Consider the following 13303-nt stretch of genomic DNA (forward strand, 5'->3'; position numbering starts at 1 on the left):
TTTTGTGGCGGTCACGCGGAACGTGGCTGACTGTTTTGAAGTCACGTTAGGAGCGTGGCTTAAGGCGCATTAGGGGAGCTCGGCGTTATCAATCATAACCGCGGGAACGTGACACGATGCGTCGGAGGGGACCAGAGGAAAGCTCCGCCTTCGAAAACAGCAGCTTGAAAGCGACAAAGTGAAAGGGCAGCGACTGTCTGACAGCGCCTCGGTCCGTCCGCAATTTGGGCAGAATGAGCGCTAAATATTTGATAGAAGTGGGACAAAAATATTATTCTTTGAAAAACAGGAGAAAAAAAATGTAGACTATGCCACAAAATTAAACGTAATAATTAAAAATGATATATATATATATATAATAATTCTTTTTAAAGAATAATATTTTTGTGGGACAAAAATATTCTTTGAAAAACAGGAGAAAAAATATATAGACAAAGCCACAAAATTAAATTTAAAAATTAAAAAAGAAAAAAAAAATGCATGACAACAAGTCTATTAAATTTGAAATGCTAGATGGTAAATGTCATAAAACTCCGCCTCCTGCCTTGCTCTATGGAAGCAGTACACATTCTGTCGCTTCAAGATTGAAAGTTTGGATTTTTTTTTTTTTTTAGACTTTAACAAGTGAAAATAAGGTCAGATTCATTTATGCAAATTACCCGAGGTGGGCAGTCCATTAAAACTTGTTCAAATACATTTGTAATATGTTTGAATGTACTTGTAGGCCAAATGCTTAAAGCATTATTATTTTACATTTTTTTACTGACAGTCTTCAAATAGTGGTGACAGGGTGTCAATTAGCCACGATGTAAGCGCAGCAAAAAAAAAAAAAAAAAAACACAATGATGGACTGTTGACGACTCTTTTGAATTAGCCAATGGCGGGCCGGCAAAATTTACTTCCGCATATTAACACAACTTGGTCCACTCATTTGTGCTTTTATGACATGACTCATGTTTCATTACAAAAGCCGATGTCGTTACAGTGGGTGGCTTTTGTAAAGCTTTGCAGGCTTTTTTTTCTTTTGGTCAAGGGCGCTTTGATGTGGATGGCTGGTGTAGCGCCATTTTGATCAATCACAGCGTCATAAATTGGCAATTTGATCGTTTTTCCTAGAAATGATCATAAGCAAAGAACACGGCTCGCTTCGGCGAGGCTTCATTAAGCATAAGGGTATAAAAAGGCAGCTCCCTTAGTGCCGTTTCAAAGCGCACGGCATGAAAATAGGTAGGCATGGACGCTAAGTGCAATCCGAGTGCTCTTACTTGATGTTGTCCAGGCAACCGGAATCGGGCTTGAGGATGGCCGTGTGATGGAACATCTTGTAGAGCGCAATGCCCAGGAAGATCACGTTGAGCTGCGGGAAAGAAGCCGAGACGCATCTATTCATTTCAAATCAGACCACTTTGGAGCGTAAAGTCCGCCTGCCCCTCACTTTGCCAAACAGAGCGCAAAATCCTACGAAACCTCCATGATGGTACAAGCGCAAGCCCCCACTCCCCCCCACCCTCACAGACGAACGCGGCCAAGGATGACAGATGCGTACTTGTAGGAGCGAGCCCTTCCACCTGACTTATTCATACGCCTCTCATCTTAGTCACACCAGAAAAAAAAAAAAAAAACAGCAGAGTGACGCATTTAAAAACAACAACTTCTTCCTTTCTGGAAATTGGCAAAAGTCCACACAAGCAAATCCAAACTCATTTGCCCTAAAATGCCTGGAAAGGAAAAATTCGATACTTTTTGTTTTCTACTGGATACTTGCGCCGGCTTGAAATATTCACATCAAATATGAATTATATTCTATTGAATTAATTTTTAATGCAGCGTGTGGACTTCCAAGAGAAAGGATGTACAAAATTGGACACACTTATCATTTCACGAGTGAAGCACCAAGCTGGAAAATGGTAAAAGGGGAAGGAGTTACGTTTAAAATATAAACCTTGAAAGCATTAAATAAAAATAAAAAAGTTTTTCACTCATGTCAGGTTTTTGGCAGGTTATTAAATCAGGATTTTGAGATTTTTTTGTTTTGAAATTTGATCAATAAAAGCTTGCACAATACGGATTTGATTATTTATATACAGTTTTGTATGTCGCTATCGTCTATATATGTTTTTTTTTTTTTTTGAGTTTATAGAATGTATTTCATATTTTCTGCAATGGATTAATGACTCAAACAGAGGATCCACCGTCTTTATTCATGGAATTCAAAATAGCATTTTCTATGGGTTTCAATATGTCACTCATTCTTTCAATTTTCCAGATTTTTTTTTTCCAGGACAAAAACCCCTGAGAAAAAAAAAAGACCAAATCATCAGTCACATTTTACCTTTTGATTGCAAATTGAAAAGAGAACAAAACATCCGATTCAATGGGACATCTCGCTTTGCAAATTTAGGCAATTTTTTTTGGAACAGAGGTGACAAATTGGAACATAATTCATTCAACAAAGCCAAAACCTCTTGAAAGCGACCAAAAAAACCCATCACCCATGTTGAGCTAATTTCTAAGGATCCCTGAGCCCATTTTAGGAGCACCTCGAGCTATTTTAATTGGATTTGTGCTCCAGCACACCAACATTGATATTCTCCTTGCTACATTGACGAGAGAAAGGAATGCGTCACGACACGAGGCAACCGCCGGGATATACGCTTTGCTGTTGTCGCGCGATTCCCAAAAGTGGAGCGTGACGAGCGCCGCGTCGTGCATGTCAGGATTTAGCGAGTGGCAGGAAGCCGGGCAGGAAGATTGCTGCTGTAGATCATCCAAGTGGGATGAAGCCAGGATGTTTTCTGACATGTTTGTTAATCCGCATGGCCATGAATAATCTTGAAATCACCGCTTGTCTATTATCAATCCAACCAATGAATAACCTTTGCAGGAACATGGTGAAAAATAATCGCTTTTAGGGTATGGCTAACTGTTGCTGCTAACAGAAAAAAATGGCTTCAGATTTCACATACACCTGAACCTCGATTTTACACCCTTCGATTCCACTCGACTTCCTGTCTAAGGCAGTTTGGTCATGGACCCAATTATTTTTTTTTCAAGTAGTATTTTAAATGGATGATATAAGGACTGAAGCTAAATGACTAGCGCGTAAACTTTAGCGCTAGTAGTTTGATGGATTTCCGTGACTAATTTAAAGGTGTTGGATAATAAGAAGTTGGGCTTTTAGATCTTTATTACGGTGTTAGGGACAGCTGGGATTTTTTTTTTTATTTGGAAAGGGGAAGTCAAAATGACTCGGAAAAAAACTCGCCAAGACTTTCTATACAAGACGCAGGGTTAACGCAATTCCCAAATTCTGCGTAAAATCAAGATTTAGGTGTAGTTCCTACTGATCAATGAATTAAAAATGAGGATTAGATCCCGGGTCTCCTCTCGCCGGTGATTCCATTTTAAAGCATTGCCGTGACCCGGCTGGAATTGAGCCACAGCTACTGTTTTAAAGCTGCCCGATCAATAAAAGATCTTCAGAAAACTGGAAAAATACGAGCCATTGTGTTGTTATCTTGGCACAATTGGCCTTCTCGGTGCGTGCCCGCCGGCCAAGGAAACAGGATGACAACAAAAAAAGAAGGTAGCGAAGTAAGGGAAGGAGGATCAATCATAATCACAGTGTGGATTACTGTAACACAGTTCACTCTCCTTCCCCGCCTTCTGCCTACGATTGGTCTCCGCCGGCAACCGCGACGGGGTGACAAATTGCAATAAATTCTCCGCGCCCCTCATCGGTTTTCCTTGACGGCCGCGAGCCCGCCGGTGGGGTCTGCGTTCGACAGGGCAGAGAGGGCAAAGAAAAGGATCTGTGCGGACCGTTTATGCGGCGACCCGCCGGCTAAGTAGGGTTAATGAACACAAGGTTGGGGGTGGGTCGCACTTACCATAATTATCAAGGTTGCCGGTCCGATGAAACTCCAAATGAAGTAGGTGTCAAGGCGAAGCCAGCAACTGCAATGACAAGCGTGGACAAGGATGTTAGCAATGGTGTACGTAAGTGATTCTCAAACCGGGATTGAAAAAAAATATCAATTAAAAAAGAATGCTTATCTATATAATATTTCACTGGGGTCACCAAGAAAATGAACATCAGGAAGGTTCACCTTGTATTTAGGAAACATACTATATGCTACATGCTAACAACTACTTGCTATATGCTAACTGCTATGTGCTACACGGTGAGCGGGTGGGTAAACATATTGGAAGAAATTTTTTTTTTGATAATGTGAAATATAAATTTGGACAAATGTCTCTTATTTAAAAAAAGCTGAAGGATCCCTGGTGTACAGTTTGCCTCTCTAGCAGCCACTAAGGTTTATTGAATTGTCCGACAAAGCGAAAAAATGGCCAATGGACCAACATAAAGGCTGATGAAGACCAGAGCTCAGCCCGATTTGCTTTCAATTTGCCAGGTTAAGGTAGAAAATTAGCGTCACAGATGATAATTTATGGACGATTCAATTAGTGGCAAATTGAATCCCGACTGTATCACTCCAAAGGAATTGTTTCGACCTCGACCCGGACCCGCTAGCCCCGCCCGTTAAACCTTGGCGACAAAGCGTCTCACAAGCTCTGACGACTGCGCGGGGGGCGCCGCAATCACGACAATAATGAAACCGCGTGTCCCTCTGACCTCATAACGAGACGAAACAAGAAGAACAGGAAGCATGAGAAAGGGAAGCAGCAAGCTGACGGAAGATGGAATGTGACTCGTGGCTTGTGGTTGAATTATTAATTGTCTAATCTCCGCTGCTTGCTGCTGATAGACATCTCCATTTTTTTTCTTTTTTTTGTTGAATCAAAAATGACTTTCTTCGCACTTCCCCAAGGGAATAGTCAACATCCTCGGTTTGAAAATGAACCGTAATGTTTATGGTTGCGGTCACTGAGAGTGACGGTGGTTGGGAAAGCTTATGTGCCCTTCTGGAGATGAGTTCAAGGTCATCAGCATTTTGCCAGACACAAATGATTTTAAAATGTCTTTGTTGGTCTCGACAGACTGAATTTGCACAAGGTCACGGTGGGCAAAGTGAAATCCGTAAACGGCACTAGTCATCGTTTCGTCAAGCACAACTGATCTTCGAACTTCCTGCGATGGTTTCTCTAAATTTCAGAGGCGGTTCTAGAATGTTTACAATGTGACACCATCTGACATCTGATTTTAGAGGCCGAGGCAAATTTTAAGGCAAATTAACCCAGAAAGGTGGGCCGAACAATTGGTATGAGTCCGTTCGGTCAAGAGACTTTTCTGGAAATGAGTCTTACGTGTTAGTAGCTGTGCTCACTGACAGTGAAGCTCACTCTGACTGACTTGTCCACAAATAAAAAATGTGATGGTCTGGAAAGCAAATCTGTTCGGGCAACCAAACACATCTAAGTCGAGTCGATAAAATAGACCACCCATTTTGGCTCCGTTCCCACGGAGGAGGCGTCTCCGATTTCCACGAGAAAACAGCCGACGGAATTGAGAAGGGTGCAAACAACGTGTTTACGCCGGCTCAACGTTTTGTCTCCTAAAGGCTCGACGGCTCTTTGAAAACGAGAGCGACTACTTTATCAGAAGTGACAGGGCTTGATGCCTTTCCCTGAGACGAGGGCTCGGAGAAAAACACACACGGACGGCGTAACGAAGAGGGAAAAGGCGCAAAACAAAAAGATGCGCTGGCAGCTCTTCAAAGCGTGCCACCGCCTGCACCTTCCGTTATATATCACGCGCAAGGTTGGGTTGTTCATTTTTGCCTCCTTCCTCAGATGGCAGACAGATTTAACGACTCGGTGGGCGGCCGGAGCTGCAGGCGTGTCTTCAGTCTCCACCGGTGTGTCTTTGACTTTTGGAGAGCATCAAGTTTATCTCCCAAGTTTCTCACCCCCGTGTTACTTTTCTCCAACGCGTATCCCTCTTGAGGAACCGGTGAGAAAAACGTGGGCAGCTCAAAACTGCCTGTTCCTGCTCGAGGGGAAGCGAGATTTCCACATCTGAAGAGAGGCGACTATTCTTTATTGAAGGTAACAAGTCATTCAAAAGCTACCCTCATCCTTCAAGAGCCCGGTGTAATTGTTCCACCGGTGGCGGGCGTTAATTATTCACGTGAGGGTGGCAAGCAATCGCCGCCATCCATCACCACCGACTGAGATTTTCCGCGTCTCGAAACGTACCAGCTTGTGTGTGACATTAGCGTGACGCTAACTGCATGCTACTTATCATGGGAAATTGGTTGGTATGTCTCCTAATAATTAATAAAAGGAAGCTAATTGAAAAAAGGAAATTATTTGATGGACATAGCAAATAATGCTACCATAGGGTTAATAGAAGAAAATTGGGTAAAGAGGTTAAGAGAGGGATTTATTTGAGGGTGGCAATTATTTATTTGAGAGGGATAACACAGCTAGAGACTAACTGGGATATGGTGTCAATTATTTGAGGAAATATTTTTTTATTTTCCCAAAATAACTGACACACCTGTCAACTAAATGGGGTGCAGCACCAATTAAAGGATTTCCCATAGGCGAGAATGCAATTTAATTCTTTGGATGACACATTTGGCTTATTCCAGGAAAAATTGGGTATTTTGTTCAAATATTTGAATCAGGTATCGATTTTCTATGTTCTGCACCGATACTCACGCTCTGTCCGTGCCGTAACTTCGGTAGTCCACCGCGGCCGAGACGGCCACGACGAGGGCCGGGACCCCGTAGCCCACCAGGTAGAAGTAACGTCGACGCGAGTGCTCGCTCTCAAACACTTCCACCAGCAAGATGTAAAGCTGCACGCCCTCCAGGAACATCCACGTGAATGCCGCCAGGAAGAAGAAGTGCAGCAAGGCGGCAAAGACGGCGCAGGCAATCTGAAGGGGAGGGAGGTTAGGGGTCATTTGGTCACGCAATTTAGGAGAAACGTAGAATTGCGGCGGAATAATCAGGTGGCAAATGCACGAGCTGCCGCCGGGTTAAGGTGAAATGTTTAAATCGTCACCTTCTTCTCTAACATTATATAGTGCGTACACAGCGTTGACTAATTATGTGCGCAGTTGAACATTACTAGCTTATTTTGTCCCTGAAATTGATTCAATTAAACGTGTGAAGGCTTGAGTGGACATTAATTGTGCTCCGTGAGAGAGCCATGAATTGCACCCATAAAATCTTATGGAAGGCAAAAAGCATTTGAATGAATGCACAGGATTGCGTCCTTAAGGCATTCATAGCCACACTGAAATGATGCAAAAAGATAGCTGATTATATTATACATATTTATATTATATATTTATATTATTTTTTACAAATGAAAAAAATATATAGAATTTTATCTAATGATTTAAAAAAAAAACAAGTGGTATGATTTTGTAATGTAAATAAAATTTTAAAATATTTATATTTAATGATGTCAAAATGGTTGTTGAGGCAACATTGACATTAGGAATAATATAAAAACTTAAAGAGTTAAAAACATTATTATTATTATAAATACATTTATTGGTAATGTATAATTTTACATTAAATTCCAGATAGTATATGTAATTTAATTTATTTATTATTACAGGATGAATAATATTACAACATATATAATATATTATAATATTAGAAGGAAGTGGAGTCTTACCGGCTGGTCGGCCCGATTGATCCCAATGAGGAAGAGTGACTCTGCGATGAAAAGGCAGAGGCACAAGTTCTTGTGGATGGTGTTGCGGTCGCTTTGGAGGCCACGGAAGAAGCAGAAGGTGAAGAGGCTGACCAGCAGGCACACCAGCGAAAGGAGGATGCCAACCCAAGTGATGACATCCAGAAGCATGTCATGAACTGGGTCTGTGTTCTGGCATAAAAAAAAAAAAAAAAAACACTTCCTGTTATGATGTTTCTCCCGAAAAGCAAAAATGTTCCCCGGTCGATGCGACCCGGGTTGTGATTAATGCTCCAACGGTGTCAGAAAGGTTGTTTATCTCTTTATTAACTCAACTTGCAAATATAGTATGTGAAATGAAAAAGTACCCCGATAAATTTGGGCGCAGAGGCAGATAATATATATTTCCGTACATAAATCCCGGAAAAATATTTTACCTGAGGATTTCCCATCTGGATGCTCCGTCGTTAGCTAACGACTCGCCATCACGATGCTAATGACAAAGACTAAAATATTTTAAAAAATCTTGTTCCCCGTGTATGAAGCTTAAGGGAGTGACATCTTGATTTATTAACTAAACATAATTACTGCCTCCAAATACTTGGGTCAGCTTTTGAGGCGCCTTAATTTCCCAGAGGACGAGTCCTCTTTTTCAGGCTGCTGGGCATTGATTTAAGAAAAAAAAAAAAAAGAAAGTCTTCAAAAGCGAAGCGTACAAAAGCAAACTACTACTAAAATTGAAATCTAAACCACGTCGACGAGACTATCGTGGCAAAGTTTGATGCCTCGCTCTAACACACTGGCTTGCAGCGGAAAGTTATGCCGCCATGCTTGGCAGGTGCAAGGCTGATGCGTCGGGCGACGTTAGCTTCATAGCATCGTGAGAGCGAGGACCCCGAGGTCCCCGGGCCTAGTGAGCTGTACAAGCTCTATCCATCACACTCTCACCTTCAATCGAAAAAAAAAAAAAAAAAAAGAATGCACGGGAGAAAGGCTGATGCTGAAACACAGTGAAGGGCAGCGAGTGTATCTACACCTCAGTGATGGATTTACTGTGAAACGATTTCTTTATTCTTGGTGGTGGATGATGGCCGCGAGCCACTATGCCTCTGCTGGGAGGGAGGGAGGGAGAAGGGGGTTGAGGTGGGGGCTCAGCTAAGGCGGGTTGCCAAATGATGCAATCTGCAGCTCACCTCACGCAAAAAAAAAACAACAAAAAAAAAGCCTCCGTGATGCGAGTACATTGAAGGTGTTGGAGTCGGGCGGCTGTCATTTTCTGGCGTTGGCTCACTGTGTGACACAGGCCCCAAAGCTACTTTAGGAAACATATACGGTATGTACAACACGAAGCATTTGGGATTCAGTCGGCATGTCAGGAGGAAAAAGTCTCAAAAACACATCCAGGAAAAGATACAAAACAGTTGCCATTTTAACAGGATAGCCCCGAAAAGAAATACGCCAATATGCCAATTAGACGGCAATAAGATATTTGGTAGGTAAGGAAGTCGGCCATTTTGGTTTGAAGTAGCCATTTTGGCTAAGTAGCGTCATCTGGAAATAACGTGCCTCCTGTTCCAGAAAGGATATATGTATTTTATATCCTTTTTATATTTCATCTCAAATTTCAGCCCTCAAATTTCAATGTACTGGATACAACAACAATAAAGGCAATTCCGATTCTCTGGTAGGTAAGGAAGTCAGCCATTTTGGTTTGAAGTAGCCATTTTGGCTAAGTAGGGTCATCTGGAAATAACGTGCCCCCTGTTCCAAAAAAAAAAATGAAATCCAGTTTGTCTTAGCAATGTGTAATTTGGCTGTCTTAAGAAATCGCGAACACAAAGGCACAGAAAGTCAGCCATTTTGGTGGCCGTTTTCAGGTGACCTTCAAAAAACATTTCTACTAAATTGTTGAAGCATATCCCTCATGGCTGTGTAAACAAATCCCGTGTAAACATATCTGTGTCGTCTAGATTATATGTCTCTTCTGTTCGGAATGATCCGATTTCGACATGTGCGACGCGAGTGCTTTTGATGTGACGCCGACGGCGGTAACCTTGAGACGTCCCGTCGCCGAGCCTCGGGACGCGAGCGCGACGAGATGTTTGAAATTGGTGATAAATAATCACATTTGGCCGTGGGATTTAGAGCGTTTTAACATTGCACATTTCTCGAAGTACTCCACGGGCATTCGGTGAATGTCAAACAGCAAACCATGCGGTGGAACTTTTCTTTTACATCAGGCACTGCTTTGAACAGCCCTCTTTTTATCCAACCGCAAATATAACCTGGGCGCTATCTATTGGAGGGAGGAATTTATTTTTCAACGACTACTTGGGGTCTATTCGAGGAACAGACACTATTTGAGGAACTGATTGTGATTGTCTCTTGCAGGGTGGCGTTTACATTTCAGTGGCCGACTCATACTCGAGTAAATAAGTTTCCTTGGTTCCGATTCAAATCAATCATGGGTGATGTCATTGGCCTATCCACTATTTTAGGGAAAAACGCTATCAATGTCAAACAGCAAAAGCTTCCTTTTCCCACTCGGCGCCGCTCTGAACAACCTTCTTTAAAACCCTTCTAATACGGCTACTTTTGAAATTCAAATGCTCCATTTGTGACCATTTGTGACAGCGGCTCTTTGAAATTGACTCTCAAGAAATATAGAGTAGGCAGGATGAAGCCCGAGGGGGGGGGGGAGGGGGGGGGGGCACGGAGCTAACCACAAAGTGCCACTGTTCTCGACGAACCAGTAAGTCTAAATCAGTGGCACATCCCAGCGGATGATGGAGAGGGTGATATTTGGGGAGCATCCATCAATGTCGTCGCCCGAGTACCTCCACCGCGGCGGCGGTGAAGCGAAGCGGCGACGCCAAAGGACAGTCAAGGTTGCCTTTGTTTGCGCGTACATTGGAAGCGTCGATGACAAGAGGGTGAGGACGGCAAAAGGTGGGCAATGACGGTACGGGACACGGATGCCATCCCGACAGCTGTTCCGACCGTCATAAATCGGTAGCCCGGGTCACATGATACCTGGCTGTATTTCAAGTCCGTACAAGTGGAGTTACGCGTTGGGCTTCAAGATGATTTCCTTTTCATCGTGCCACACTTTGATTTATCCCGACATTATGATTAAAATGAGGCCCGAAATAGGTTGGTTGGTTTCCAATCTTTTGTGATGTCATGAATAAAATCCAAAACCCGAACAGGTTTTACCAGCATCCTACCTTAACATCCACGTGGGCCATGAGGACGGCGAAGTTAGTGAGATGGGTGCAGGAGCAGGTGGTGTGCGTCCTGTTGTTGCCTAGCAAGCGACAGTCCTGCGTTGACCAGTAGCCCGTCATGGTTCGCTTGGAGTAGCTCCAGAATGAACAGTTGGGGTTAAAGTTCTCCTCAGATTGCTGTGGGAGTCAGAGTGGACAACTGATGTTTTGTTTTGAATTCTCTTTATGTTAAGTTCTCTTTCTTCTCGCATACCTGCAGGTGTCTTATGGTAAAGATGACCGGGTCGGAGAGGTAGACTTTATTGGCGTCCTTGTTGATGGTAGCCGTGATCACCGGCGAGTTAACTATGACAGAATAATTGGTCGCCATGGCGTCGCTGCCCAACTTCATGCTGGCGTTCTCCGTGGACAAGTACACGCCGATGTGCTTGTAGAGCACGAAAGCGATGCGGATCTCGCCTGTGAGGGAGGCCGAGAACAATCGCGACAATTACGCACCGCACTTTGGGAATAAAACAGACATTTTCTAAAACTCAACGCCGCCAATTAGCGAGGTCTCGGCGCCACCGCATCCCAGCTGCGGCCGCACCATAATAGAATGTTAGCGAGATAAAAAAACATACTGCAGGACAAAGATACATTTTTTTGTCCTCCACCATTTGCAAAGTAGAATTTGAATCAAAATCCCCAGACAACCGATAACGCGACCCATGAGCTCGTCATGATTCCCATTCGTATCCCTGAAAGGAAGCTTTGTTAACACCAGAATTGAAAGAGATGTATGGTTAAACTGCTCACAATAAGACCAGGGTAACCGAAGCAATTCTATGTGGCGACAACAACAAAAAAAAAATGGAAAACATTCTCGCATCAACAAACAATTGCTGAAAATTGCACGTTGCGGCGGCCACTCATACATTGGCTCAGATGACAAAGAGAGACATTTTCCTTGTTGATCATCGCTTCCCGTGCTCATTCATATTCACTCTCCACCTCCTTCCTATGTCTCACTTTTCAACGGCAAAGTTACCCCCCGCCGTGACTTCGATCGCTCGGCTAGATGAAAGGAAAACAATTTAGGTCATATAACACTGGATGGCGGCGGGAAATATATCCCGCCGGCCCGCGAGAACGACGGCTTTTTATTTTTTTTCCCATCCCGCTGAGTGGCGACCGCATTTGCATTGAATGCATTCTAAAAATGCCATTGTTCTTGCTGTATGTAAGCACCTCATTTACACACCATTAGAGGCAGGTGAACCACATGTGTTCAGTGCCGTGCCTCCGTGTACGTTCTGTATAATTACCGGACAACAAAGGTGACTAAAAGGAAAGATTGTGTTGGTCTGCTGCTACGCCACGCTATTTATAAATGTAGTTGCTCAAAGTATTATGAATGTGAGTGTAAAGTTTCTTTTTCCATGTGTAAACTGTATGTGCCCTTCACAACCTTAATGGCAAGTGGGGTTCCTCAAGGGTCAATCTTTGAACCCTTTTGTTCTGTGCTCAGCAGATCTAACTATCAACGTCCCCAAGTGAAAAAATCATTTGCCATGATAACATCTATTAGAATTCAGTAAAATAGAGTAGAAGAAAACAATTTGATAGGGCAGGATATAATCGAAAAAAGGATAAAACAGGCTAAAGGTACTTGCCGTTTCTTCCATGCTGCTTTAGCGTGTTGGCCGACAGTTGGATGGAGCTGCCCTGTCCGCCCGTTTGAGGAAATTTCAGGTCAGGCAAATTTCCGTCGGTGCTCATCCGTGCAACCTCCAATTCTATACACACAATTAACCATCAATTATATAAGGCAACCCAGAACATTGATCATCATGAATACCGATAATGAAATCAACTTGAGGGAGGTTGGCGTCTATTTGTAATATAGGACATTGAGACTTAACAATTTTCTCAAATCTATGCCTTCCACTTGCGACTTTTGGAAGCGTCTCTGTTCGGCACCAGCTCCCTCGCAGTTACGTAAAAATGCTTTAGGGCTAACGCTAATCTGTAGGAATCTGTGGGCGAGATAAGCACACCAAAGAGGCAGACAAAGGACGTCCGTTTCTAAAAAGGGGATCGATAACGAGTCCCAGTCATCACCATGCTTAACTGGGCCACCTTATTCTGGTTATAGAAGGCGCGGTACAGCGCAAACAAGAGAGGCGAGGCCTAGTAAACATGTCGCCGGCGCGTAATTAACAAGCGTACTGCCGCGAGCTGTAAAGTCTCCCCCGGGTGGAGCCGCTGTCGTCTCGTTCACCTTCGGAACGAGCCTGGATTCGCCCTAATACCCAGATGAATTGTGCGGCGGATATAATAAAATCAATTTTATTAATTCGCCTCACTGCCGCTTCCTTACGAGCCACAAGACCTATATTTTATATTTTTAGGTTGCCATGGTAGCGGGGGGCTTAAAACTCGGTAGGTGATGCTAATTTACCCTCGCTCGAAG

At 43.3% G+C, this 13303-nt stretch overlaps 1 protein-coding gene across 19 annotated transcripts in view; it reads right to left on the reverse strand.

Moving 5' to 3' along the window:
* Nucleotides 1–13303, reverse strand: part of LOC125977602 (adhesion G protein-coupled receptor L3) — a 99751-nt gene that overhangs the window by 11064 nt on the left and 75384 nt on the right. For all 19 annotated transcript variants that reach the window (XM_049734411.1, XM_049734388.1, XM_049734440.1 and 16 more), the window contains exons 14-20: nucleotides 12504–12626; nucleotides 11102–11307; nucleotides 10849–11025; nucleotides 7604–7813; nucleotides 6631–6851; nucleotides 3891–3957; nucleotides 1266–1357 (exon numbers count right to left, since the gene is read on the reverse strand). In XM_049734411.1, the coding sequence (XP_049590368.1) occupies nucleotides 1266–1357; nucleotides 3891–3957; nucleotides 6631–6851; nucleotides 7604–7813; nucleotides 10849–11025; nucleotides 11102–11307; nucleotides 12504–12626 (1096 nt within the window). The remainder of the gene's footprint in view (nucleotides 1–1265; nucleotides 1358–3890; nucleotides 3958–6630; nucleotides 6852–7603; nucleotides 7814–10848; nucleotides 11026–11101; nucleotides 11308–12503; nucleotides 12627–13303) is intronic.

Source organism: Syngnathus scovelli, chromosome 1 (assembly GCF_024217435.2).
Source record: "Syngnathus scovelli strain Florida chromosome 1, RoL_Ssco_1.2, whole genome shotgun sequence".
Lineage (NCBI taxonomy): Eukaryota > Metazoa > Chordata > Actinopteri > Syngnathiformes > Syngnathidae > Syngnathus > Syngnathus scovelli.